This window comes from Grammomys surdaster, unplaced genomic scaffold (genome assembly GCF_004785775.1).
Source record: "Grammomys surdaster isolate TR1022 unplaced genomic scaffold, NIH_TR_1.0 64, whole genome shotgun sequence".
Lineage (NCBI taxonomy): Eukaryota > Metazoa > Chordata > Mammalia > Rodentia > Muridae > Grammomys > Grammomys surdaster.
In genome coordinates this window covers 988,842-1,016,192 of record NW_021604566.1, presented here as the reverse complement: position 1 = coordinate 1,016,192, position 27,351 = coordinate 988,842, and the positions used below count along the sequence as shown (strand labels likewise).

The 27,351-nt window shown below is 44.5% G+C and overlaps 1 protein-coding gene across 1 annotated transcript; it reads right to left on the bottom strand.

The window, feature by feature from the left end:
* Positions 1 to 2,047: 2,047 nt before the first annotated feature.
* Positions 2,048 to 25,582, bottom strand: Ndufaf6 (NADH:ubiquinone oxidoreductase complex assembly factor 6). Its single transcript, XM_028769569.1, has 9 exons — positions 25,363 to 25,582; positions 22,704 to 22,803; positions 19,690 to 19,812; positions 15,742 to 15,798; positions 11,254 to 11,356; positions 10,084 to 10,217; positions 8,438 to 8,539; positions 4,546 to 4,602; positions 2,048 to 2,201 (listed from the first exon to the last, which is right to left on the bottom strand). Exons 1-9 carry the CDS (start codon positions 25,557 to 25,559, stop codon positions 2,073 to 2,075), a joined length of 1,002 nt encoding a protein of 333 aa, XP_028625402.1. The 5' UTR covers positions 25,560 to 25,582; the 3' UTR covers positions 2,048 to 2,072.
* Between the last annotated feature and the right edge of the window lie 1,769 nt (positions 25,583 to 27,351).

Below are 27,351 nucleotides of genomic sequence, written 5' to 3'. Positions count from 1 at the left end.
CCTTCCTTCCTTCCTTCCTTCCTTCCTTCCTTCCTTCCTTCCTTTGGACTAAGGAAGTTCTTCATGCTAGGAAATTAACAATAGTGTAAACAACACTAAATGAGACCCCCATTTTAGCCTTGAGGTAACTTCAGCTCATCAAATCTGTAACATCAAATCAAGAGCATCTTAGAAAGTGTTCAAGTGTTTACTGAGCCACTAAGAACCCGGTAACCCAGCTGAGTGTCTCAGCTCTTTTTAAGACCCTTAGGCAGGAGCCTAAGCAGTTGAGCCTAATCAACTGCTAGGATCTTTAGCAGTTGATTGCTGCCAAATTTATCTGGAAACACTGGCCCCAATGCTAACAAAGACTCTTCAACCCAGGCTCCTTCAGAATCCCAAGAAGAAGCGAGTCCTGTTTTCACGTACTTGCCTCTGAGGACTAGCTAAAAGACTCCCTGAAGCAGCTAAGAGGATGTTCTTGCAGCACCAGAATCAACCAAATATCTGCCGGCACAAGCACACTGGTCATTCACTCACCCGTGCAATGACGCCCACTTGCTGTCAATCAGAAGGCTTCCCAGGCACTGGGAAGGCTAAGATAAGGCAAGCGTACAGCCTTGCCCTTGCAAAGTTCTCAGTCTGAATTTTACTTGCAAAACTGGATTCTTTTAAACTATTACTAGTGCACAATTAAAGCAGACACTAACTCATAGCTAAAACAAAGACTAGAGAACCTGCTAAGACCACAGAAATGGGAGGGGCAACAAGAGCCCGGAAAAACGGGAAAGAAGGGCCTGCCACAAACCTGGTAGGTGACAGGACTGTCTCACTCATCGTCCAAACCTGAGCAGCCATTTAAACACTTTTAATCTGTACAACTAGTAAGTATTTTATAATCTAAAAATTTAGCCACTTGACTCCTGGAACTTTGCAGTCAGAAGTAAGTGGATCTCTGAGTTTGAGGCCAGCCTGGTCTACAAGAGCAAGTTCCAGGATAGCCAGAACTACACAGAGATATACTGTCTCAGGGAAAAAACAAAATAAGTAAATAAATAAAATTAAAAATGCACATTTCCTGTTGGGTGTGGTGGTATATACCTTTAATCCCTGTACTCAGGAAGCAGAAGCTCTAGAAGTTCAAGGATGGCCTAGTCTCTCTGGCAAGTCCTAGAGTAGCCAAGTGAGACAAAGTAAGATCCTGTCTCAAAAAAGCAAAGAACAAACAAAATGCATAACCTCTTGATGGCTGCTCAATTTAATACTGTTAGTATAATGTATACTAATTGTGTTTTCGCCAACACAATTGTATTCGTGACCATGGTGATGTTGAATGACTGAGGCTGTGGGCTCAGTTAGCTGGGGTTAGTAAGAAAGCGAAAGCTTCCAGATTACCCCGAAATGAAGTTAAATAAGGCCCAACTGTGAGGAGCAGCTGCTTAATCTGAAACTCAGGGTTTTTTCATCACTATGCATACATTTTTGGTTAGAAAGGCTAGCATTAGGATTATATAGGTCTTAACAACACTTAAAGTTCATTTTCTTGCCTTAAAAATACATTTTGCAGCTCCATGGAGCATCTCAGCCCTGGCTGCCAGCATAGTACAGTGTGATCCTAAATTCTTTCCCCTTTGTGTCCCCAAGGATGAGACAAGGGAAGGTGACTGCCTTTCCCTGACACCTGACTCCTCCTGAGATCTCAACTTCCCAGTAATGCCACAGCAGTCCTGTCTGGCATCCCAGTCCCGCTGAAGCTCTGCAGCTGTTCTGTGAGCGCCTTTCTCCTTAAGTAAAAAGTTAGTTTCTAGGGCTGGGAAGTTCTTAGCGGCTAAGAACTCTTGCAGATGTTTCCACATCCATGCCAGGTGGCTTGCAGCCACCTGTGACTCCAGTTCTGTGGGATCTGACACCCTCTGGTCTCTGTGGATATTTGCACATAAATCAACAAAGAAGGCATACACACACACACACACACACACACACACACACACAATGTATGTTAGCTCTTACTGTTTCTAAAAAGAACCCAGACCACACATTTTTTTAAACCAATAAACTAAAAGTAAAATCAGTACCAGCAACATCAAATCATTTTAGTATCTTTTCCTCCATGACTGAATATACAAAGTTAAAGGAAGTAATGTGTTCCTCTGCTGTAACGATGGATGGAATATATCAAAGTCCACTCGCTGGATTTTCTTTAAATAATCCTCTAGAGAAACCTGGAGAAAGAGAACAGTGGTCACTAGATCATAAAATGATCACATTTCCTAAAAAGAAAAAGTACAGCCTGGCATGATGCTCACAACTGCAATCCCAGCACTCAGAAAATTGGAGCAGGTGAATTTCCATGAATTTGAGGCCAGCCTGTGCTAAATGATGAAACAGAGGCTAACATGAGCTACATAGTAAGTAAAACCTTGTTTCAAAGAAAAAGTACAAGTATTAAACCTATTTTAGTTTCCTGAGGTGATATTACAAAATGAGAAAAACATGTTTTCTTTCCCAGGCAGGAAAATGTATGTAGCCCCAGGGACCTAGAACTCATTAAGCAGACCAGGCTGGTCTTGAATTTACAGAGATCCTCCTGCCTCTGCCCCTTGAGTGCCCGGATTGAAGCTGTGCACCATCATATCCAGCCAAGTTGAAAGTGTCTTAAAGACTGCAGCTGGAGCCACAGGCAGGTATGAGCTGCCTGACCCAGTGCTGGGAGCTGAACTTAGGTCCTCTAGAAGAGCAGTGGTGTTCTTACCCACTGCACCACTCTACCACAAAACAAGAATTTTCAAAGAGAGAAAATAAAGACAACTCCTCAGAAACACACACAACAGTAAGGCTATAACTAGTAGGAGGGTATAACACAGAAAAGCCAGTGCTGTGAACACTGGGCCTCTGTTGATCATATAAAGAATGTTTTGCCCAAGGCCTAAGCATTGGAGAAACTGTGCTTGTGCTTCTGAGGCATTAGAGAAGACGTCCAGCTAGCCAATAGGTTGGTGATGGAATGACCAGCGTCTGATCAAACCAGAGTTTGATACCAAAGACCAAAAAATAAAAATTTTTTTTTCTTTTTGTAATAGTCTTATTAAATACCAGCAGGCATCCCAGGTTGGCCTCAAATACCCAATCACCTTCCCTTAGCCTCTGGAGCAGTGGAATTACAGTGTGTATCACCACAAACAGAAAAACTCATCAAGGAAAATGAAACATCTCCAAATTCGGTGTGCCGTGAAGCTCAAGCTGACTATTCATTACTAAAGATGTATTTATCTATGGGCACCCACACAGCACCTGCGGTGGCAAGAAGGGCATCAGATCCCTGGAGCTGGATTTATGGCTGATTATGAGCTGCCTGACACGGAGGCTGCAAATTAAACTCAGGTCCTCTGCAAGAGCACAAGTGCTCTTAACCACTGAGCATCTCTCCAGTCCCTCAAGTTGACCTTTTAAAAAATTATTTTTTGACGTTCAATGGGTCTCTTTGTTTTTGCTAGAAAAAAAGATTTTCAGACAAAAATAGTAATCACAGGTCCCTATAAAAGTCACCATACCCATCACCTATCACATAAGGATTAAAGAAAAATGGGAACTGCATAGTATTCTTTAATTTTTGGTTGCTTGTTGTTTTGGCTAATTGGTAAAATATCCTCCTACCTCTACTGCCCAGGTACTGGCATTCCTCACAGGTGTGCAGGACCACACTCAGTTCACGAAGGCTGGCTTGGCTAGTCAGGCCTCCACCAACTGAGCTACATGCCTGCCCTTAAGAGCCACTCTGTAGCACCAAAAATCGCTTAAGCCTGCACTCCATGATGCTGAGGCCCCAAGCCCTTCTCAGACAACATCCACAGTGCCCCCTGGAGTTCTGCAGCATAGACCTGGGCCATGTCAAACAAGAATGTCTTTATCTCCTTCTAGATGGTTTTCATGGTGATTCATGCAGTATGTGGAGATCACAGGAGTCTGTTCTCTTCTTACACCATGAGCTCTAGATCAACATGGCACCACAAACACCTTCACTCCCCGGCACCTTCCTGACCCCACAGCTAAGAGTTTTGTGGAGTCCCTTCTTTCCTACCTCTGCATGCCTTCTGGGGGTTGAACTCAGACTGACAGGCTTATATAAGAAACCTCTCCCTGCTGAGCCATCTCACAGGCAGGGGATTTGAGCCCAGGAAGCTACATTTTAAACAGTGTTTCCAGGTTATTTCAATGCAGCCAGCTCAGCAGTGACCTGTGAGCTGACGCTACATGATCAGGTTACCATACAGACACTCCAACCAGGTAGCTTCTTCTGCAATTCTCATTTTACTGAGTATAATGGAGGAACACAGGGGTTAAAGAACTTAAGGCTCCATGGCTAGAAAGAGACAGAGCAAAGACAAGGCAGTGGCTGCAGAGCCTGTGCTGAGGACAACACAGAAAACACACGTGCTATCATAGACTCATCAAGCCATCATGAGGTAGGGAAACAGAACAAAAGAAGCACTCTGGGGACTTGAGAGACATGAGAAATGTCCCCAGTCTGCCCACTAGTCACCCAGCCTTCTCCACTTAAGCACTCACCGTCTGAAGAAAAGCAGGAAATGCTTCCACAGGGACGCTGCTGTGGAAGGACCTCGCCTTAAAGGAAGAAGGAAAGAAACTGGTCAGAACGCTCAGAAACAGCCTCCCTCTGATGGTGACCACAAAGCAGCAGTGGCACAAAAGCAAGAAAATACCCTACCCCTGCTGCCCAAGTCTAACTTCAAAGCCTCATGGATTTAGCAAAAAACAGCTCTGAATTACCAAAGCCCCTTTCAGCTTAGCTGTGGCACTGCCCAGCTCCCTCACCACACCTCACACTAACTCTGCAGTAAGTGAAGACTCATCAGTTCCTAGCCAACTCTCCTGTTCAGATGTACAGATGACCCTCTCTAGTGGGCCTGGCTCTGTCCGACTCATTCCTGTCTTTATTCCATTATTTCACTTTCATCCTGATTAAATCCCTGGTGATCAGGCCTCAGCTATTCTTCCTGCAATGCAAATGTCTTTGTAGTTAACCCCAATTTCAGTTCAGCCTGATTCCTGGCTCTTCCATCCTCTGAACCATCTGGTCCACTCTGGCTGATGCCATCCTGCATTTGCCAGACCTACCCTTTCCAGGCCTTTGTCTATAACTGCCTCTACATTATCTGTTACACTAGGAAGAGCAGGTCCTGACTGCACACTGTGGTTTTACACCCGACAGCATACTCAGATTGCTCCGCGCCCATCCATGGTTCTCTACAACATGATCACCTTTTTCTCAGCTTCTCCACAGCACAAGAATGCTGGTACTCGTGTCCTCTCTGCTCTCAGGATGGGGCCTCCCAGTTCTCCTGTTCTTCCCTTTAGCTTCTTCCTACTAAATGGCACTGTCTCCTAGCTGATAAATGGGCGTGACCCCACATCTCTGCCTCACACTCATCTAGAGGCACTGTCTCCTTGAGCAACAGCATCTAGACTCACAGCTTTGACAGTAACCTCTTACTTGGTGACTCTGACCTCCCAAAGTCACAATCCTGCATTCTCCAGTAGCCAATCTCCCTAAGTGTCACCCACCTCAAATGGAATTATAACCAGACAATGATGAGCATCAAGCAAAGCCCCCGCTGTCTGGCACTGCCTGGCACGAGTGTGGTCTACGTGTGAACACTGCAGCCTTTGACTTGCTCTCCTCACCATCTTGTCACAGTCAGTCAATTATCAAGTGTCATTGTGGTTGTTGGCATATACACATGCACACCTCTCCAAACACCTTTTCCTTTTTGGAAGTAAAGCTTACTTATAGGAAGCCCTGGGTGTTATTAGCATGAGCACAGCCATGTCAAGCCCTCCCACCAGCACCTCAGGCCCACGGGAATTCAGCTTTCCCTGAATCAGGCTCAGAAAAATGACAAAACCTTTCCCTAGTCTGTGTTCGAATGTTGACACAATGTACAGATGTTTAAGGGCCAAGACTGCTCACCTACAGACACCCCTAGCTAACCCTTCTTCCTGGTGCTGCACATAATAAACACCGAGTTTCCAGGTGAGCAGTACTTGCCTCTATCAGAGCAAGAACAGACCACCTGATTCTGTATGTGTCTCTACTGTTTCTTCAGTGTCTGTCATTTCTTAGTTCCTGGGAGGCCCCAGTCAGGTGTCCAGGACCAAGCTGTGTGTGGCCAGATGTGATGAGACAGACACTCATCTGCCACTCCCAATCTTTCTTGTCTCAAATACTTCCAGGGCCAGGCATGGTAGCACACACCCATCATCTCAGCACGTCAAGGGCTAAAGAAAGAGATCACAAACCCAAGGCCACTGTAGCATTCAATGAAAGTTCCTAATGATGCTAAACAGCAAATCCCTGTCTCAAAAAACCAAAAGCAACAGAAATAAACAAAACCCCCTCTGCGAGCTTTCTACTGTAGTACTAATGTCACAGCTCTACTTGCTGGTGACAAAAACTAGCATATTGGACTTACTGTGTGGCAGGCATCATTATTAACTCTTTATATGATAGCTCATTTATCTAAATACTACTCTGAGCTAGGAGGTAAGATGATCCTCTGTCTATGTGGACTCTGTGGCCTGGTGGAGTTCTAATCACAATTTATAAGTGGCAGAAGTGGATTACAGCAGGCTGTGCTTTAGAGCGTACACTAGTACTGTCTGTGTTCTTGTGCCTCCCGGAAGCCTCCAAAGCACCATGTGGTTCCTCAAGCCACTGATCTAACCCTATTTTCTAGGAGTGCATTTTATGAAACCAATAAACCAATAGCTTTCAATCTTGGCTACTTAAAATGACTTGGAGACTCTGAATGCTAGTTCAGTGGTAGCTTTCCTAGCACGTGGAAAACTGAGGTCAATCCCCAACACCCACAACAAATACAATTTCTATTTATTTATTTATATGTGAGTACACTGTCGCTGTCTTCAGACACACCAGAAGAGGGCATCAGATCCCATTACAGATGGTTGTGAGCCACCATGTGGTTGCTGGGAATTGAACTCAGGACCTCTGGAAGAGCAGTCAGTGCTCTTAACCACTGAGCCATGTCTCCAGCCCCAAAATACAATTTTTTAATTATTATTTTCTTTTTAAATTTTTTTAAGTTTCTTTCTCTTTCTCTCTTTCTTTCTTCCTTCCTTCCTTGTTTTTTTCTTTTTCTTTTTTTTGTTTTTTTTTTGTTTTTTTTTTTTTGGTTTTTCGAGACAGGGTTTCTCTGTGTGTAGCCCTGGCTGTCCTGGAACTCACTCTGTAGTCCAGGCTAGCCTCGAACTCAGAAATCTGCCTGCCTCTGCCTCCCAAGTGCTGGGATTAAAGGCGTGTGCCACCAGTGCCCAGCTTCTTCCTTCCTTCCTTTCTTTCTTTTTTTTTTTAAAGTTTTCTGAGACAGGGTTTCAGAAACCCTTGGAAACTGTAATTCACAGTTGGAACACTTGGACATTATAATTCTCAGTTTAGATTACTCTATCAGTCTCCAAGGAGAGAGGCCTGGAACTGGGCTGAAGTAAACAAATCTCTCTGAAGCTGAGGCTAGCTTGGTCTACACAGTAAGTTCCAGACTATTCAGGGGTATACCATAGAGCTCTGTTTCAAAAAGATTTGTTCTTTCACAATTTCACGTACAGGTGTGTGTGAACGGCAGACAGACAGACAGACAGACAGACACACACACACACAATGTACTCATGTCATAGTCTACCTTTTCCCATTACCTTCTCCCACCAAGCCCCTCCTAAGGAGACAATTCTTAAAGAACAAAAATGGACTCAGTGAACACCAGTTTAGGAGCCATTGGAGATTCAGACGGAAAAATAAATTCCACGGTGGAAAAGTCAAAAAGAGTCAGAGCAGAGTAAAGTGACTTCAGATGGGGACAGTTGGGACCCCTTCCCGGGTATTGTTGCATCGGAGTAGCTAGGACACGTCGATCGGAGCAGGAGGAACAGGCCGGGGAGCATGCGCTCCCTCTGAGGCAACAGTGAGAGCACAGCGTGCAGTCAGCAGGGCAGAACTAGAAGTCTGGGGCAGCCCATAAACCCAGCCAGCAGCAGCCAACAACAAGCCAGACATAAAGGTTACAGCAGCTCAGAGTGCTGGCTGTGAATGGGGCCCTAGGAGGAAGGAGAGACAGGCAGCATGGACGGCAGACACATTCTGTGGATGAGCAGAGGAGCCCACATGAGAAAGCTCAGGCTTTCCACTCACAGAAGGGTATGTCCATCAGCTGAGGGTGGAAGGGGTTTTTCTAGAGTAAGCAAAGGTTTCAAGAGTCCATGAGATAAACCCTGGGGATCCAACGAACAACAGAATAAAGACCGTCAAGGTAAGAATCCGTAGTACACTATAGAAATGCTATCGTATCTGTAAGTCCGTAGTAGGCCACAGAAACAGCCCAATCTAGAGGCAGTAACTTCCTAAGTGACTGGGAAAGAGGCTACTTACATGCTTCAGGTGCGAGTGTGCCTGGCTGGCAATGTCATATACTACATCTCTCACATTTTTATCTTGGTTCCTCCGTAGAAAGTCCTCCTGTGAAACACCGTGCTGTGAAGAAAGTATGTTAGGAATCTATAAGCACGATCAGAACCAATATTGCCTAAAAAAGCAGACAGATAGACAGCATATATAGGACAAAGGCTAATTTTTAAATTGTGTGTGTATAAGTGTGTGAGGGGCAATCTTCCTTGTCAACTTGATTGGCTATATAACCAACTAAGAGACATGCTCATAGGTAGATCTCTGAGGATATTTCCTGGAAGGATTAACTAAGGGGCAAAGATGTCTCCCAGATGTTTGAATGAAACATAGTATTGTTTTCGCCTGTCATCTTTGCTCCTTGCTGGCATATGCATCTGCCACTGTTGCTGGTGAGTGCTACCATGCTGCTACCACTACTGCCATGCTTCACCGACACTGGAGGCCAGCTTCTTCTAGACTTTATATGTGTACTAAAGACCTGCAGCTCTCCAGGAATCCCCAAGGACTTCAGTGCCAGGCTGGGATGGCTGAGGCAACTAGCCATGGGGACTGACCAGGTCCTCAGTTTCTCCAGTGTGCAGGCAGCTGCTATTGGACATGACGCAAGCCAATGTCATAACCCTTCTTTAGGATATAGTTTCACTCTATTTGTTCCGTTTCTCTAGAAAAACCCAACCAGTACAGTGTGTGTGATATAGGAGATGGAAGAGACAGCGTAACAAAATACAAAAGCATTAAAGGGAGGGCTGGAGAGCCGGCTCAACACGTGAGAGAACTTGCTGCTCCTGCAGAGGACTATTCTCAGCAGAGAACGAGCCAGGTTCCATTCTCAGCACCCACATCTGGTGGCTCAGAAACTCCTGCCCAGAGGACCTGAGGCTCTCCTCTGGCCTTCACAGGCACCCATGTGCATATATATATTCACACATACACATCAATGAAATAAATCTTTTGAAAAGTTTAAAAGGGCAGACAATAAGGAACCTCACTCAAAACCCAAAATTTCTGATTACCCCCCCCACCCCCTTAATGGTTTCTCAAGACAGGGTTTCTCTGTGTAGACCTGGCTGTCCGGAACTGCTCTCTAGACCATGGTGACCTCAAACCCCGCCTGCCTCTGCCTCCCAAGGGGTGGAATTAAAGGCCTGCACGACCACCGCCCGGCTCTGATAAATATTTTTAAAATACATATTCCAGCTGGGTGAGGCAGCCAATGTCTGTAATGTCAGCACTTAAGAGGTGGAGGCAGGAGAATCAGAAGTTCAATGGTTCAAGGTCATCCTCAGCTACAGAGAGATTCAAGAGTCAAAGTTCAGCCTGAGCTACTAGAGACATCTCCCTCCCCAAAACAAAATCAACAAAAAAAACCAATTACAACCAATAAAATAACAGGCAGGCCCAGGTGGGGTTACTCTAACTCCTTGAACGGATGGTGCACGCTATTCAGGCCTCTCACCACAGACATGCTTGATATATAAGGTTCTCTCTCACTAACCAGGGCAAAGCAGGAGGTGACATGCATACCTTTCTAACAGAGACATAAGAAACAAAACAGAACAGAGGGCATCCCCCTCCTGGTGTCCTGGGGAAATCAGCTGCTACAGCCTCACCTGCACACAGACATCCATGGGAAGGAACACTTGTCTTCTGCTGCTGTGATAGGGTGTTGCTCTCAAGCATGTGACAATGCCTTGTGCCTTTCCAATGTGGCTTGCAGCATGGTCTGCATGAAGATCCTTCACGCCTACAATCACAGAAACCAAACAGGGTTGCTCTATTGTCCTTGAAGCATGACCAGCCAAGACATCCAACACAAGACATCATCTAAACCCAGTAAAAGTATTCCTCCTGTTGGACATCTGGAAAACAGGATTTATGACGGAAACTGGGTGTCAGGGATCTTCCCACTGGCAGGTATCTGGAAAACCCTGCTTGTTAACTCCAACTTCAGCACACCAAGAACACACTAAGAACATAATCAGCCTTTGTGGGAAATGCCACAAGTGTTTGATTTCTTCTCTCTAAGCAATTTCCTACAACCTTCCTGTTAGGGCACATCAGGACAGGCCTGGGACATTCAACAGGGACTGTAGTGAGGTCTGACATCAAGATGGGTCGACCTCCTCAAATGAGATATTACTGTCCTTGGCCTCAGTAATCTCCTTCTTTCAGTAAGATGCCACCAGCCTGGAGCAAAACAACAGCAAAGAACCCATTCAATACTCTTAAAGGAGAGGAGACGGAAAACTCATAAAATTTGGAGGTCTATTTTTATTCTATTTTCCCCATGGGGAGGATTCCTGACAGGGAGGAACAGAAGGAGGGGTAAGGTAAGAAAGGTAAAGCCGGGCACCACCAGCTTTGACCCAGAGCACTCTTGGGAGGCACCGACTGCTTCTGAGAGCAGAGAATACAGAGACGAGCTCTCTCTTACTGTTAGATCTGAGCTGGCTGGCAACACACCTTTCGGTCCAGCACTCAGGAGGCAGTGGTCGGTGGATTCCAATGAGTTCAAAAACACCTTGGTCTACATACTGAGTTGGCTGGCCATGGTCATAGTGTGAGACCATGTCTCAAAAATAACTAAGTAAAAGTTGTAGCATGAGAGTGCGTGCTTGTAATCACAGCACTTAGGGAGGCTGAGGCAGAAGGATAGCTTCTAGTTTGAGGACAACCTAGGACGCACAGTGAAACCCTGTCTCAAGGGGGAATGTTACTTCGGGGACAACAGAGAGACATTGAAAGTGCAATCTGAGGTCGGAAGCGAACAAGCAGCTCACCCAGCACCTCCAGTGTCAGGTACAGCAGGGAACTCTGTGTGTTCTCAGCGTAATTTTCAAGTTCCTGGATACTGCGGTATGCTTTGTCATCCAGATTTTTTTCCTGAAGTCAAAGGAAATACAAATGAAGTTCACTAAATTATTATTTTATAATACAAAGTGCTATTTTTTATATAATTTACTTTCATTTTATATTCACTGGAGTTTTGCCTGCACAGATGCCCATGCGAGAGTCTCAGAAGCCCTAGAACTATAGTCAGACAAATGTGAGCCGCCATGTGGATGGGAGGAATTGAACTCAGGTCCTCTGGAAGAGCAACCAGGGCTCTTAACCACTGAGCCATCTCTCCAGCCCAAAAAGTACACTTTGTTTTTTGCCTAAAATAAATAAGAATATCAGTTAACAGATTTGTCTAGTGAACAATAAAGATTAAAATATAGCTAGGTGGGTTGGAGAGATAGCCCAGTGGTTAAGAGCACATACTGCTCTTCCAGAGGAGTTGACTTCAATTCCCAGCACCCAAATCAGGCAGTTCACAAATACCTGTAACTTTAACTCCAGGGCATCTGATACCCTCTTCTGGTTTCCAAGAAGTACCTGAATACATGTGGCATACACGCCCCCCTCTAAATAGAAATATATAGATTTTAGAAAATAATTTAAAAATATATACACATATATATAGCATGCAGATAGATAGATAGATAGATAGATAGATAGATAGATAGATAGATAGATAGATAGACAGGGGACTGGATGATATATCTCGGTGGTTAAGAGTACTTGCTGCTCTTATAGAGACCCCAGGTTCTGTACTCAACATGACAGGGGATCCAACGCCCTCTGACCTCCTCAGGCACACTTGCACATGCTGTACAAAACATTCATACATATAAGATAAAATAAATTAAATATATTTTTCACTCTATATAATTTTTAAAAAATTCTATTTAAATGTCAGGCCAGACAGGGATACATGAGACCCTGTCTCAAAAAAGCAAAAATAATTGCCCCATCAAAGTCTTACATATTGGTGCTCACAAATCAAATCACCTCACAAAATAAGGCTCAAGAATAGTATAAATGCACAAACCCCACGGGCATGGGTTTTCACTTTCTCAGGTTCTTACTGGTCATGTGTGTATCTTCTCTGCTGACATGCCTAGGTGGGTGTTCTAATGCTGACTTTAGAGTTCTTGCTATATCTCACATGTTAAGCCCCTAGCAGACAAGTAACTGACAGTGTTTCCCATTCTCTCTGGGTTTTCAACCTTTTGAACTTTTAATTTTAAGGAATTTTAATATCTCTTTTTTTTTATATGTGTCATTGATATCATACTTAAGAAACTACCACCAAACTTAAAATCCCGAAGATTTATACTTTACATTAATGTTTCCTCCAAAGTTTTTGGTTTTTGCATAGGCCATCAAACTATACTGCTGACCTTGATAAGTCAGTATGAGGCAGCAGTCCTCATACTCAGTCTAGTTAGTTAGTTTTAGTATGTTTGAGACAGGGTCTCAGGTAAACCAAGCTGCTCTCTATGAATGTGCCTAAGTATGTCCTTGAACCCTTGTCCTCACATGCCAAGGGTTGGAGTTGTGTACCTGCACCATGACACCTAGTCAGATTCCTTCTTTTGCAAGTGTATACCCCCTGGTCCCAGCATCAATTGTTGAAAACAATACTTTCCTGACTGAATTGTTCAGATAGTCAATTGACTATAAATATATGTTTTGTATTTGCTACCCCATCCCCAAACTGAGACAGGATTTTTCTGTGTAGCCCTGGCTGTCCTAGAACTCACTCTGTAGACCAGGCTGGCCTTGAACTCCCAGAGATCAACCTACCTCTGCCTCCGGAGTGCTGGGATTAAAGGCGTGCACCACCACCGCTTGCTTCCTTATAATTTCTTTATAATTGCTTTTTTGTGTGTCTGCATATGTGAGTGCAGGTGGAGCTGTTCCAGGTTGACATGTAGAGGTCATAGGACAACTTTGGGAAATCAGTTCTGGCTTGCCACCTTGTGGGATCAAGGGGTCAAACTCGGGTCATGAGGCTTCTGCAAGTACTTTTACTTGCTGAGCCACCTTGCCTGCCCCTGGCCTCTGTTTGCACCACCGATCTGTATGTCCATCCTTTGCCAATACCTCACAGTTTGATCACTACAGCTTAACAGCTGTGTTCTGTATAAACAGCTTATTAATTGAAGGAGGAGGAGACAACGACCAAGGAAGGGACATTTAGAGAAGGACTACGTGGAGCCTGTAGACTGAGCAAGCTGGATAGGGCGGGACATACCCGTGACCTTGCACTCCAGAGGTGGGGCAGGGCGGTCTGACGGGAAGATCACCCTCACTTCCAGAACAGCCTGGCTACATGAGACCTGATTTTAAAAAGTAAATAAATAAATAAATAAATAGGCCCCTTACTTTTACCCAGCCTCCCTTCAGCACTCAGTGCCGGGGCTGCGCATAAAGGCACGCTTGTAACCCCAGCATTCAGAACACTGCTGCAAGCTCAGGGCTAGCTGACCGCTGGCGAGTTCCACCAGTCAGGGATATACAGAAAGGTCCTGTCTCAAACATTCTAGGACTAAGGAGATGGCTTGGTGGTTAAGAGCACTTGCTGCTCTTTCAGATGACCCAGGTTCAATTCTCAGCCTAACGTCTATCTAAAATGACTACCAACCGTCTAACTCTAGTTCCAGAAGATTCAACCCCTTCTTCTGGATTCCTTGGACAATGTACACACACGATGTGTAGGTATACATGGAGACTAAACACTATACATATAATTTTTGTTGTTGTTGTTGTTTTTGTTTTTCGAGACAGGGTTTCTCTATGTATCTCTGGCTGTCCTGGAACTTACTCTGTAGACCAGGCTGGCCTCAGAAATCTCATAAATTTTTAAAATCTCAAAAAATTAATGATAATAATTTAAGAGCCAGGGATCTAGCCTAGTGGACAGCATCTATAAACCCATGTTTGATTTCCCAGAACAACATGAAACTAGGCATGGTGGAACAGGTCTGTAATCTACACACTCAAGAAGCAGAAGCAAGATCACAGGTTCAAGGTCATCCTGCACTACATAATGAGTTCAGGGACAGCCTGGCATACTTGAGACCTTGTCTGGGAAAAAAAAATCAAGGAATAAGTAAATAAGTAAATAAAACGAACATTTTCCTGACCATGATGTGTGATTAAACATTGGGCAAACAAGGAGGACACTGACCCAGAATCCATTAACTAGACTACAAAAATGGTGCCAGGGCACAGAGCAAGAAGCAGCTCAGCTGGGCCAGATCTCAGGTCTAAGAATTTACCAACAATGTCTACCCATGGAATTTGTCAGACTTTATTTCTTAGACACACATCTAAGCACCAGGGTACATAAATGTATGTGTAAGATACTTTGGCAATTGATGACATCAGGGAAGGGATCATGTTAAGGCATGGTGATCCTCATGAAGAAATGAGTCATGTTAAGGCATGGTGATTATCCAGAGTGCGGTACTGTGAGTATGCTCTTCAAACGGCGCTCTTCTGGTTACCTTCTTATCCACTCATCTAGTTTTTCTGGTGCTAGGAAGTAAACCTAGCATTACAAAAGCTCTACCACTGAGCCACATCCCTAGCCCAGAAAGTCTATTTAAGATATGTATGTGGCCAGGTGGTGGTATCACACACCTTTAATCCCAGTATTGCTGAAGCAGAAGGCAGGTGGATCTCTGAGTTCAAGGCCAGCCTGGTCTACAGAGTGAGTTCCAGGACAGCCAGGTCTACACAGAAAAAACATGTCTCGAAAAACTAAAAAAAATAAAAAAAATAAAAAATAAAATAAAAAGCCGGGCAGTGGTGGTGCATGCCTTTAATCCCAGCACTTGGGAGGCAGACACAGGCGGATTTCTGAGTTCGAGGCTAGCCTAGTCTACAGAGTGAGTTCCAGGACAGCCAGGACTACACAGAGAAACCCTGTCTCGAAAAACCAAAAAAAAAAAAAAAAAAGATAAAAAAGATACACCTGTGTTTGCTGATCAAATAATGTGTCTAGGGTTTGCTCGTTTGTTTGTTTCAAAAGCCAATGAAGTTAATGAAGAGAGTTAGAATATACATGAAATAAAATCATTATCCGGGCATGGTAGCTTATGCCTGTAATTATAGACCTTGGAATACAGACAGACAGACAGACAGACAGACACACACACACACACACACACACACACACACAAGTTCAGTGCTGGCCTCATGTGGGGTGCTGGTTCCTACCTGACTCCAGCGACAGGGAGAGGAAGTGGCAGGTAAGCATGTGAGGATGGACTGTGGAAAAATACCTTTGTTCTCTGAGTTTCCTTCCTCCAAAAGATTAATATACATACATAATATGTATGTATAATACATATTTTCCTCCATGAATAATTAACCTAAGCTTTAGGAAGGGAAAAGAATTTAAGACTTGGAGAATTTAAGAGAATCTGACTTACTCTTTCATCAATGATTCTCATGAGCCATCTTTTAGTTAGGTTATGTTTCTTGACGGCCTAAAAAACAAGAATGTTAAGCATTTTTAGAAGGTTCTAGAAATATCTTTTCTAGATATGAACAAAGTACACCGCAAAGGTAGGTTAGGAACACTTGTTACAACTCATCAGATAGGCATCAGTGCTGAAGAGACATCAGGAGACAAGCAATCATCCCAGACAGGCACGTCAGGTCATTTCCTGTAAAGTGACCCTGTAAGGCTCATTCTGCTGCACTGGCACATCCTTAATACTCTACTTTCTTTCTTTTTCTTTTCTTTCTTTGAACGTTAGGCTCCTTTTTTACTGTTGGGTGGTGATGACACATACCTTTGTTTGATCCCAGCACTTGGGAGGCAGAAGCAGGCATATCTCTGAGTTCAAAGCCAGTCTGGTTTACAAAGCAAGGTCCAGAACAGCAAGGGCCACCCATAAAAACCTTGTCTCGAAAAACCAATATATAGATAAAATACAATATTCCTCTCATACATAGACAGATAGGAAGATAGTGGATGGATGGATAGATAGATAGATAGATGGATGGATGGATGGATGGATGATAGATAGATAGATAGATAGACAGAAACAGACAGACAGGCAAGGTAAGTGGGTGGACAAGTGTCCTTCTAGAAGTGACACTCCAGCCAAGAATCTATAACCTATATCTAATGAGAAATTATTAGACAAACCCAGAATGAATGTCCAGAGAGGAAAAGACAAGTTAGGACTGATTATACCGCTTTTAAAAATGTTGGCAGGGGCCGGGCTGTATGTCCATTGGTAGGGTGCTTGCCTGGTCCATTTGCTGGTGCAAAGTCCTAGCTTCAGTCCTCAGTACCACAGAAAACAAAAAAGTCTAGGTCACTGGGGTGTATGAAGAGGCACATCTGTAATTTCAGCACTTGAGATTTGCTGAGGCAAAAAGATTGCTACAGGTTCTAGGCCAGCCTGGGGATACACGGTGAGATCCAAGCCACTTTGCTATCGTGAGACATGGAGTGGGGTCGGGGAGTAAATTCACTGAATTTACAGGCTGTGCTAGCTATATGAGAGACTTGTCTCTATTTTGCGGGGGGAGGGGGTCTTAGTACACAGCCCGGGCTGTAACTTCCAGTCTTCCTACCCCCCTTCCAAGCATTTGGATTAGAGTGAGTATTGCTATGCTCGGCTGCAAAATATCCTCATTCTCAGGAAACCTAAAATACTTAGATTATGGAAATGATATAGCACACAAATGAATTAGAAAAACTATTTGTGTGAATATATATTTACATGTATATACACATACATACAAACGCACATATGTGTGTACATATGAACACATTAAGAGGGAGGTAAAAGGAGAGACAAAGTTCAGAATACAAGGGAAGAGAAGAGAGGAGAGGAGAGGAGGGGAGGGGAGGGGAGAAGAGAGGAGAAGAGAGGAGAAGAGAGAGGCTCTTGTAAATGATTAATCCGGACTGGGGCTGCATCTCAAGCACTGTTCTAGTTTGCTTTCTGCTGCTGTGACGACAAAATACTCTGACCAAAAGAACCTTAGGGAGGAAAGGTTTAGTTGGCTTACACTTCCAGATCACAGTCCACCAATAAGACAGGTCAAGGCAGTAACACACGCTGGAACTTGAAGCAGAAACCACAGTAGAATGAAGCAGTATCATGCTTGTGGGTTTGCTCACTGGCTTCTGCTCAACTGGCTTTCCTTATACAGCTCAGGACCACTTGCCTAGGGATGGGACTGCCCACAGTGGGCTGGCCCTCTTAAATCAATTATCAATCAAGACAATGCCCCTCAGAGACACCCACAGTCCAATCTTAAGGATGCAATTCAATTGAGTTTGCAAGGATTAAACTCAAGTTCAGGACTTGATTGGGAAGACTTTACCAGCTACTTTCCCCCTCCACCCCCCAAAACAGGGTTTCTCTGTGTAGCCTTGGCTATCCTGGAACTCTGTAGACCAGGCTGGCCTTGAACTTGGAAATCTGCCTGCCTTTGCCTCCCAAGTGCTAGGGATACAGGCAAGTGCCATTACCACCCAGCTCTACCTGCTGCTCTTAAACAGCAGTGGCACACATTCTCTAGATCTGCTGAGAGAAAATCTTGCACAGAAGATTAACGAGAACTGGAAAAAAGAACTTCTCAGCAGCGAGAATGGAAATGTTCCTACCATGGCATCAAACTTACAGCTTCCATTCTGCAAACAGATGTGTAGAAATGCATAAGTAGTTTATAATATATAGGCAAAAGTCCTCTTTTTTTTTTCACTTAACAACAACAACACAGGACAGCAAGATATTTGAGGTGACCACTCTTGTCAAGCAAGCCCGACTACCTGAGTTCAATGCACGGAAGAGGAGAGCTGACTTGTTCTCTGAGTACCATGCTGATGTATTCTGTGGTATCTTGTTCTCTGAGTACCATGCTGATGTATTCTGTGGCATCCCATACCTGGCCTCCCCCTTCCCTCCGCCCCCCATACAAGAATGCTAAATAAAATGCAATTAAGTTACATTTAATTCCATTGAAAGAAGCACCACAGAGTGTGGTGAGGTAGCTCAACCAGTGAAGCACTTACCATCTGAGCATAAGAACCTGAGTTCCCCAGAGCCTATGAGAAAAGCTACAGCCGGTGGGATATGCTGGTAACCCCAGCATTAGGAAGGTGAGGACTAGCTGACCCTGGGACGCACTGGCCAGTCAGGTTAGCTTATTTAGTGAGCTTAGTAAGAGATCTTGTCTCAAAAGAGCAAGCAAGCAAGCAACAACAAAAGTGGCTGGTGCCTACAGAATGACACTCAAGACAGTCTCGGGCCACATGCATGTCCACATACGACATGAATACCCCCACACACAATGCGGAGCTCGGAAGATAGGTGAGTGGGTAAAATACTTGCTTTGATAGTGCGAGGGTCTGAGTTTGAATCTCTAGCACCAATGTAGAGCCAGGCATGGTGGTCACATCTATAACCCCAGTGCTGGGTAGTTAGGGTAGGGTAAGATGCAAGAAAACCCTGGGGACTCACTGGCTAAATGGTTAATTCTAGATTCAGTGAGAAATCTGAACTCAAAAAATAAGATGGAGAACAACAGAGAAAAATACCTACAGTCAATCTCTAGTCTCTTGACACACCCTAACTGGCATGCACATACACCACACACACACACACACACACACACACACACTAAGTGAACAATTACCTAAATTAGGTTAACTGAGGTAGAAAAACCCACAGTAAATGTGAGCAATGCCATTCCATGGGCTACGGTGGCAGACTGAGTAAAGAGAAGGAAGTGAGGGCCAACGAGATGGCTCAGCAAGTCAAGGTGCTTGCCACCAAGCCTGGCAAACGGAGTGTAATCCCAGAACCCACCTGGTGGAAAGACAGAGCTGATTCCCACAGGTACTGTGACTCCCACATGTACTTCTTGGCTCCTTCTTGTGCTTGTGCATGCAAACACACACACACGCACGCACGCACACACACACACACACACACACAGGCTTAAAATGTGGAGCAAGCTGAACACCAGCATTCACTGCTCCCTGCTTCCTGACCATGGATCCAATGTGACCAACTGCCTCCTGCTCCTAAAGCTGTACGTGCCCAGCCAAGATGAACTGAACCCCTGGGACCATAAACCAAAACAAAGCCCTCCTGCCTTAAGTTGCTCTTGCTGCAGCAAGGCAAGTCATTAATACACCTGACAAAACAGCTCAGAACACTAAAGGAGCCCAAGACTGTTCAGGGAAGACCCCGCTACCATCAGCACTCCCTGAACCACATCCAACAAGCAGGCTCTAATACAAGTGTTATATATTAAAAGTAGTATACACACGTGTACATAAGCATATGCCAGTGCATGACTCTGTGTGTGTGTGTGTGTGTGTATGTACAATTTTTTTTTCCTTTTACCTTCCAGAGTTCAAAGGCCACAGGCTGGTGTGGTGGGTTGTCACAGTAAATATCTTCCACCGCTTTTTTCCAGAACTGCATGCGCATCAGTCCAATTGTTTTCTCGGAGACTGAGTCCTTAACCTGTAAACAGAGTTTAAAACCTCTAGGTTGGAGACATAGCTCAGTGGTAGAGTGCTTCTCTGTCTATGTATGGAAACCCCAGCATAGAAACAAGCAAGTTATTACGAGGGGACCTCTGGATTCATCCAACTGTCCTAGGCCATTACTATGGTGGTCAATACAAGACTTCATTTTTCAGAGCCAACACAAAGTATAAACTGACTGAATGGACATTTCCCTTGATGCCACTAATTAATATCTTTTATTAGCATAATATATAGGCTAGGTGTCATGGTTCATGCGTATAATCCCAGTATTCGGGAGGTAAACAACTGATGTGAGCTCGAGGCCAACCTGGGCTATGTAGTAAGTTCCAGGCCAGCCTGGGCTACAGAATAAGACTATGTCTAAGTTAATTGTGGAGGTCAGAGGGGAGCTCTGGAGTCAGCTCGCTCCTTCCAGCCGTATGTCAGTTGCAGGGCCTCAGGTTGCCATGCTGAGACATCTCACTGCTTTAAGCGTTGTTTCTTGAGGCTAGAGAGATGCTTCAGCACCTGAGAGCACTGGCTGCTCTTCCTGAGCCTCCTACCACAGCCCCCACCCCCAGTTCAATTCCCAGCACCCACACGCCAGCTCACAGCCATCTATAACTACAGTTCCAGGAGATCCGCTATCCTCTCGTCTGCCCAGGCACCAGCTGCACACATGGTATACAGAGGCACACACAGGCAAGCACTTATACACATAAAACATTAAAATTAATTAACACTACTTGTAACCTTAGCACGTGACAGGTGGACACAAGAGGACCAAGCACCCTCAGCTGTATAACAAGTTTAAAGTCCATCTGGGTTACATGAGAGCCTATCTCAAAATCAAAGTAAGCCATATTCTTCAGCAATCAGGTCACTCTGCTGCTCTAAATCTGCTTTATTTCCTGTGAGAACCATTACAGTATTTGGATTGCTGCGATACCTGTTTATGTAAAGTATGAGTTTTCTTTGTTCACATAGTCAGAAGCATTTTTTGTAACAGACACAGTGAGTATACTCAGCTGCAGGAGCGTCACGAAATCACCTGCTCCTGTACTGTGGATCCCAAATCTATAACTTGATTTTTTTTGGAGACTAGTTTCAATTATTCAACATCAATGTATGAGGGTAATCAGCTATACATTTCTCCATCAGAACTGGTGAACCAACAGCCTAGAAGGATGGCTCAGCAGTTAAAAGCACTTGGTTCCTAGCAGAGGTGTTTGGTTCTAAGCACCCACATGGTGGCTCACAACCATTTGTAACTCCAGTTCCAGTAGCTCCAACCCCCTTTTCTGACCTCCATGGGCACCAGGCACACATTCAGTGTATGTACACACATGCAGGCAAAACACTCATACACACAAAATTTTTAAAATAAATCTTTTGAAAAATGATAAACCAAGAAGATTTTCCTACTCTCATAGTGACAATTGCATGGAGGTTGGCATGGTACACGACTTTATTCCTAGCACTTGGGAGGCAATGGTAGGTGGATCTCTGAGTTGTAGGGTAGCCTGGTCTACACAGTGAGTTCTAAGAAAGCCAGGGATACATAGTGAGATCCTGTATCAAAAAAAAACAAAACAACAAACAAACAAGACTGTAGGGGTAGTTCTACAGTCCTGTTGCCAATTGGTTCTTGATCTGTCAGTAAAGAAGCCATGGGCCAATTGCTGGATGGAAGGGATAGATGGGACTTCCAGGTCCCTGAAGGCAAGCAGACAGACCCAAGGGAGGACAGGAGAGTTTGCACTGCTTCTGATGGAGAAAAATTGACCAGCCATGTGAGACCTCAAAACGGAGTGGGTACATAAGCTGTTCCTACAGGCGGGTGGTCAGGGTTGTTTAGCAGGGGCTAGATGTAACTGAGCAACTAAAGTTTAGGGCAGGTGGGAGGTGCGGAACTAAGATTATTAATAAGGGCATGCTAGCCTTGGGAGTTTACCAATACCCAGCACTTATGCCAAGAAGGCAAGTTGAAAATAAACAGTGTGTGTGTGTGTGTGTGTGTGTGTGTGTGTGTGTGTGTGCTGGTAGCTTGACCTGTTCCAAGAGCTTTGGTGGGTAGCAAAACTACACGAAACACAAGAATAACTGTATGGTTGCGGTTGCCTCAGTGTCCCTGGGGAATTGCTGGTGGCTTCAAGACTTGCCAGGCAGGAGAAGGACAGAAGATAGTAGCCAAGGCTACCATGGAAAGGTGAGCTACGAGGAGGTGCACATTGCTCGGCACTAGCAGAGGCAGTAGCCGAGTCTACACAAATTCAGCTCACTCCTGCGTGGATAACATGCTGTGGTTTTCGTACCACTGTTTTCCAGACTCCACACTTCCAGTATCTGACCTATCTGCTGCTGTCCTGAGAAGACCAACCATTTGACTAAAATTCCTCCATTTCCACCCCATTCCAAACTTGTCCTCTATCCTCCTGAGCTCTGTCCACTCAAGGAAAAAGAGGGCTCTGTTCTTCCTCTGTAATTCTGAGACAGAAGCAGTCAGGGTCTGCCAGAATCTCTTGCTCTCTACAGTCCAGTAGAGACAGCACAGTACAGTCTTCAACACACACACAAAGTATGAAACTGTTAGAGAAAGCAGTAAGATTCTCATTAGTTTATTCAATTATCAGACAATGCTAAATGCAAATCTGAAACACACTCAGAAAACGTTAAAAATCCAGAATATCATTTCCAGAAACATTAAATTCACCAACTAGTTTTATTTCTTGATACTAATTAAACCTGAGTAGCTAGCATGAGAAAGAAACCACCAGCAATGACTTAAAGTACGTCTAACACGGATTACTCTACTTCTTTACTGGTCAGTATCAAGCACACCTACAACCATCTTGTCATAATATTTTAAGGTATTTTAATACCAGCCTGAGCCAGTTCCACATTGAAGGCCCGCAGTGCAGAAGCAGACTTTTGACACTCTGCAGGGAACAGTAAGGAACACAAGTAACCTTCATAATCTCGCTTCCTATAACAAACAGAAACAAAGAAAAAAAAAAGGTAGTTAGTCTTCACTTTCCAAGCTGCACACAAAATACTGACAAAAACCAACCAGAAACAATGAAGCTTTGGATCACAGTAGGCCTCAGTTCTTAAAGTATATAACTATTTCTCTACCAAAAAAAGTATCTGCTTCTTACCCTAAACACATTAAAAAGGAAATCTTTATTGTTTTATTTTTATTTACAAAGCACTTATCACTGCTTCAGAACATCTTGCTTTTAGAAAGAACTGAAATGAGCTATAAAAGAAGAAAGCAAAGCTAGGTATGTTGATACATGCTATAACCTCAGCATTTCAGAAGTGAAGGTAGGAGTATCAGGAGGCTAGCCTAGGCCTCGTGAAACTGTCAAAATAACAACAAAAAACGCTGTGGAGACAGGTATAAAGAAAATAGTTTAAGTATGTTTTTTATTACATATACATAGAAAGACACAGAAATAAGATATATAAACCAGCAAGGTGGTGGCACATGCCTTTAATCCCAGCACTCAAGAGGCAGAGGTAGACTACAGAGTGAGTTCTAGGACAGCTAGGACTGTTGCACAAAGAAATCCTATCACAAACAAACAAACAAACAAAAACAATGTGTGTATGTATTTCTGCATTTGAAGAGCCTAGAAGCACAAATAATCCCCACACCCCCAGCATCAACAAATAATACCAATTACCTAAATATGGACATTGGTTCCTAAGACCTCCAGGCATTCTTGAAAGAATGATGTCCCAAGCTGGGGCCAGAGAAAATATATAACAAGCTAACAACATCTTGAACATAAAGCAAAGACTGGAAGAATGGAAAGACTGATTGTCAAAAGAACACCAGAAACAAGTTTGGCAAAAGTCTACAGAAATTTGAGTATCCACAGAACACGTATGGTGTATACTCGGGAGGCTACATCGAGAGACTGCAAGTCCACAATTTCAGGATTTCAAGGCCAGCTCGCTTAAACACTCGAGAGGCTGTCTAGGACTATAATGGCTGTCATATAGCTCAGTGGGGCAGACCTTGTCTAGCATCACCAGGCTCTGAGTTCAGCCTCCAGCACCGTAAGAAAACAGCAACCAAACATGGCAGGGTGACAGCCAACACTTGTAAACTCAGTACTTGCTCGGAGTGAGGGCAATCCAAAACACTTGACAAACACGGAAGCAACTGCATTTCTCAGATTTACTTCCTTAATCAAATCCAAGGTGATTTAGTTATTTTAGTAAAGCTGAGAAGCCCTTGAGAGCAGGCATTTTAAAACCAGATACTGAGGCTGGAGAGATGGCTGAGTACTTACGAGCACTAGCCGTTCTCCCAGAGGCCCCGGGGTTCCATCCCAAACTTTACATTGGCTCACAGCTGTTCCAGGGAATCTGATCTGTGGCACTAGGCATGCACACAGTACATACATACAGGCAAAACACTCATACACGTGAAATAAAAATAACACATAATAAAAACAACAAAACAAAAAAGATGGCGGCTCTTGGGAGGCAGAGACCAGCAAAGATCCAGGACATCCTGGTCTACAGGGCCAACCATAGCTACATTAAAAACCCTGTCTCAAAACAAACAAACAAAACCATAGCAGATAACTGCTGTTAGCAAGGAAGGGCAAAATGCAGGGGTGGTGTGGGTGGAAGCAATTAAGCCATAGATTATTGATAGGGTTCAATACCAAGGCAAGCCCAACCCATCCCCACACTCCCACATATGTCTAAGGAAGAACTTTGCTGATACCAGGTGAACAAAACACAAGTCATGAGGCTGTCCTTGTAAATCTCGGGCAAATCCCTTGAAACTCTTAAACTTCATTTTAAGAATTGTATTTATTTTTATGTGTATGAGTGTTTTGCTTACAGTGCCTACTTAGTGCCCAAGAAGGCCAGAAGAGAGCATTATATCTCATGTGGGTACTGGGAATCAAGCCTAGGTCCTCCAGCAAAGACTGTGCACTTAACGGATAACCCATCGCTCCAATTCCTAAATGCTCTAATTCTTAAAATCCCTTGATGGAAATCACAACTTGTAAGGAGTGTTAAATAAGTTGCTTTAGACTTTATTTTTGTAAGCAAAATTTTAGTTTTGAGGTTGCTTTGTAGTCAAAACTGAACCTCTGGCCAGTACCTCCTAAGTAGATGAGTCAAAGGCGAGTGGCCAAGTTTTGTGAGATGTGTTTACCGAAGCACACTAGGCAAGCACCCTACTAAGAGACCTAAAAACCGCAGGCCACGTGAATTACTTTTAATAGGGCAGAGCATACAGCGCCCAAAGCCAGTTAACGGTGTTAAACTCACTAACTGTTCATGCAATGCATGCAAAGGTTGTAGGGTCCCTTAAAATTAGGGCTCAGGCAGAGTGATGTGTTGAGCCAGGATTTCATGGCCACATGAACAGGCCTGCGGCCTCCTCCGGGCACCCGCGCGGAGCCCAGCAGAACGCAGGGCCGGAAGGACGCGGTCCCAGGCTCAGGGTTCAGCACTCCTCGTTCCACAGGCTCTGGGCTCTCGGGGATGTCCCCGGGGCAGGGCCGCTCACCTCAGCAGCTCCAGGCAGTAGAGGTGGGAACCGGGGATGACCGGCCCGCTGGCCGCCGCCACGCTGCGCCGGACTGCCGAGGGCCCCGGCAGACGCCGCACAGGTTCCCAAGCATCCCGAGGCGGCCGGCGACGGAACAGGCTAGCCAAACCGAATGGCCTTGGGCCGGGGACTGAACACAGCATGGAGGTCGCCATGACACCGGCTTCGCATGCCCTCCGACCCTGAGACCACGCCCCCAGTAAGCGGGCACGCCCCCGGCAGATCTCTGCTGCTCTGTAGAGGAAGGAGGACACTCAGACCAGAGCCAGGTGTCGCTGTGGTCCCGCACATTGGTGATTGTCTGTCCTCTCCAGCGTCCACCCTCACAGGACTCCAGAATGCCAAAGGGGATGGGTGCCTGCTTTCCAAAGAAGAAGCGGGTGACGTTACATCCTGTCACCCTAGAAACCCCCATCCTCCTTTGGTCCTCTACAAGGGCATTGTTGACATTGTCTGTAACCATACTGCCGGAAACTTCCTATACCTTAATGCCCACTATTCACCCACATACATTCCCAGAGACCTCCCAGCATGGCCCCGAGTGGGTACCACTGACTAGCTACTCTACCTTCAAGAGAAAAACACAAAGATGCTTGAGAGATTTAGCAGGTTATGCCTCCATTATCAACCTCTTAGGATAGAGGGGGAGGAGAGGGAGGAGAGAAGAGGGAGGGAAAAAAAGTAAGAATTTAATTTCTTTCTTTTTTCTTCCTTCCTTCCTTTCTTTCTTCCTTCCTTCCTTCCTTTCTTTCTTTCTTTCTTTCTTTATTTCTTTATTTCTTTATTTCTTTCTTTCTTTCTTAAATAGTTGGTAACAATATTTGGTTGGTTATCTCTCACAACACTGTGAAAGCCCAAGGTGGAGTCATTTGTTTCCTGCTTTAACCCCATTGACAGTCCCTTGATCATTATAAAAGCTCACTTGCCTCTGTCATCTGTAGCACTAGCAGTAAGGAGGCTGAGACAGAAAGTGTGGAGTGTTCAAAGCCAGCCTACACTAACTACACAGTGAGGTTGAAGCAAGACAAAAAGAGAAAGTTGTGAACCTGAGAAAGAAAAGTAAACTCTCAGCCAGGAATCAAGCCAAAGCCTTTTGCCTGTGGAGAATTTAGATTTCCAGTATAAGGTTAGGGAGATGGGTCAGTGGGTAAAATGGTAAGATAGTACTGGATGAGGCGGAGGAGCTCAGAAGCCAAAAAGGAGGCTCAGAGGGGCAGTAGGCAAAAGAGGGCAACGGAGGCAAATATGTTGAAATACATTATGTACATGCCATAAAGAAACCCATTCTTATGTATAATTAATATGTGCTAATTTAAATACAATCGTCTAAAATACAATAAACATGAAATTACATTACAAATGATATGTTGTGCCGGGACAGTGGTGGCGCACGCCTTTAAACCCAACACTTGAGAGGCAGAGGCAGGTGGGTTTCTGAGTTCGAGGCCAGCCTGGTCTACAGAGTGAGTTCCAGGACAGCCAGGCTTACACAGAGAAATCCTGTCTCCAAAAACAAAACAAAAAACCCAAATGATATGTTGTTACCAACTGTTATTAATTGAATATTCTTCAGGTATAGTGGCATGCACATATAATGTCAGCATTTGAGAGTTAGAGGCAGAAAGATAAAGAATTCAAAGGATAGCTGGAGAGATGACTCCGTGGTTAGTAATAATTGTTTGTACTCTAGTGAAGGAGAGAAAGAGAGCGTGTAAACTTAGCAGGGAAGTGGGAGTGATCTCCAAGGAAGTAGGGGAGAAGAAACCTCGACCAGAATATATTGTATGAAAAACCATTTTCAATTTAAAAAAAAAGAAAAAAAAGCACTCATTACTTTTTCAGAGGACCCTAGCTAGGTCAGCTACCAGCATCCACATCAGGTGGTCCACAACCACCTGTCACCCCAGCTCTAAGGAGGAGTGTAGTGACCTTTTGTGAACTCTGGAA

What these genes read in the sequence shown, in the direction of transcription:
- Ndufaf6 (XM_028769569.1), bottom strand. Translation starts at nt 25,559, where the DNA reads ATGGCGACCTCCATGCTGTGTTCAGTCCCCGGCCCAAGGCCATTCGGT. An exon ending in TCAATGTGGAACTGGCTCAG is followed by an intron (nt 19,813 to 22,703) that starts GCTGGTATTAAA and finishes CTCTGTTTACAG; the next exon opens with GTTAAGGACTCAGTCTCCGA. An exon ending in TGAGAATCATTGATGAAAGA is followed by an intron (nt 11,357 to 15,741) that starts GTAAGTCAGATT and finishes CTTTGACTTCAG; the next exon opens with GAAAAAAATCTGGATGACAA.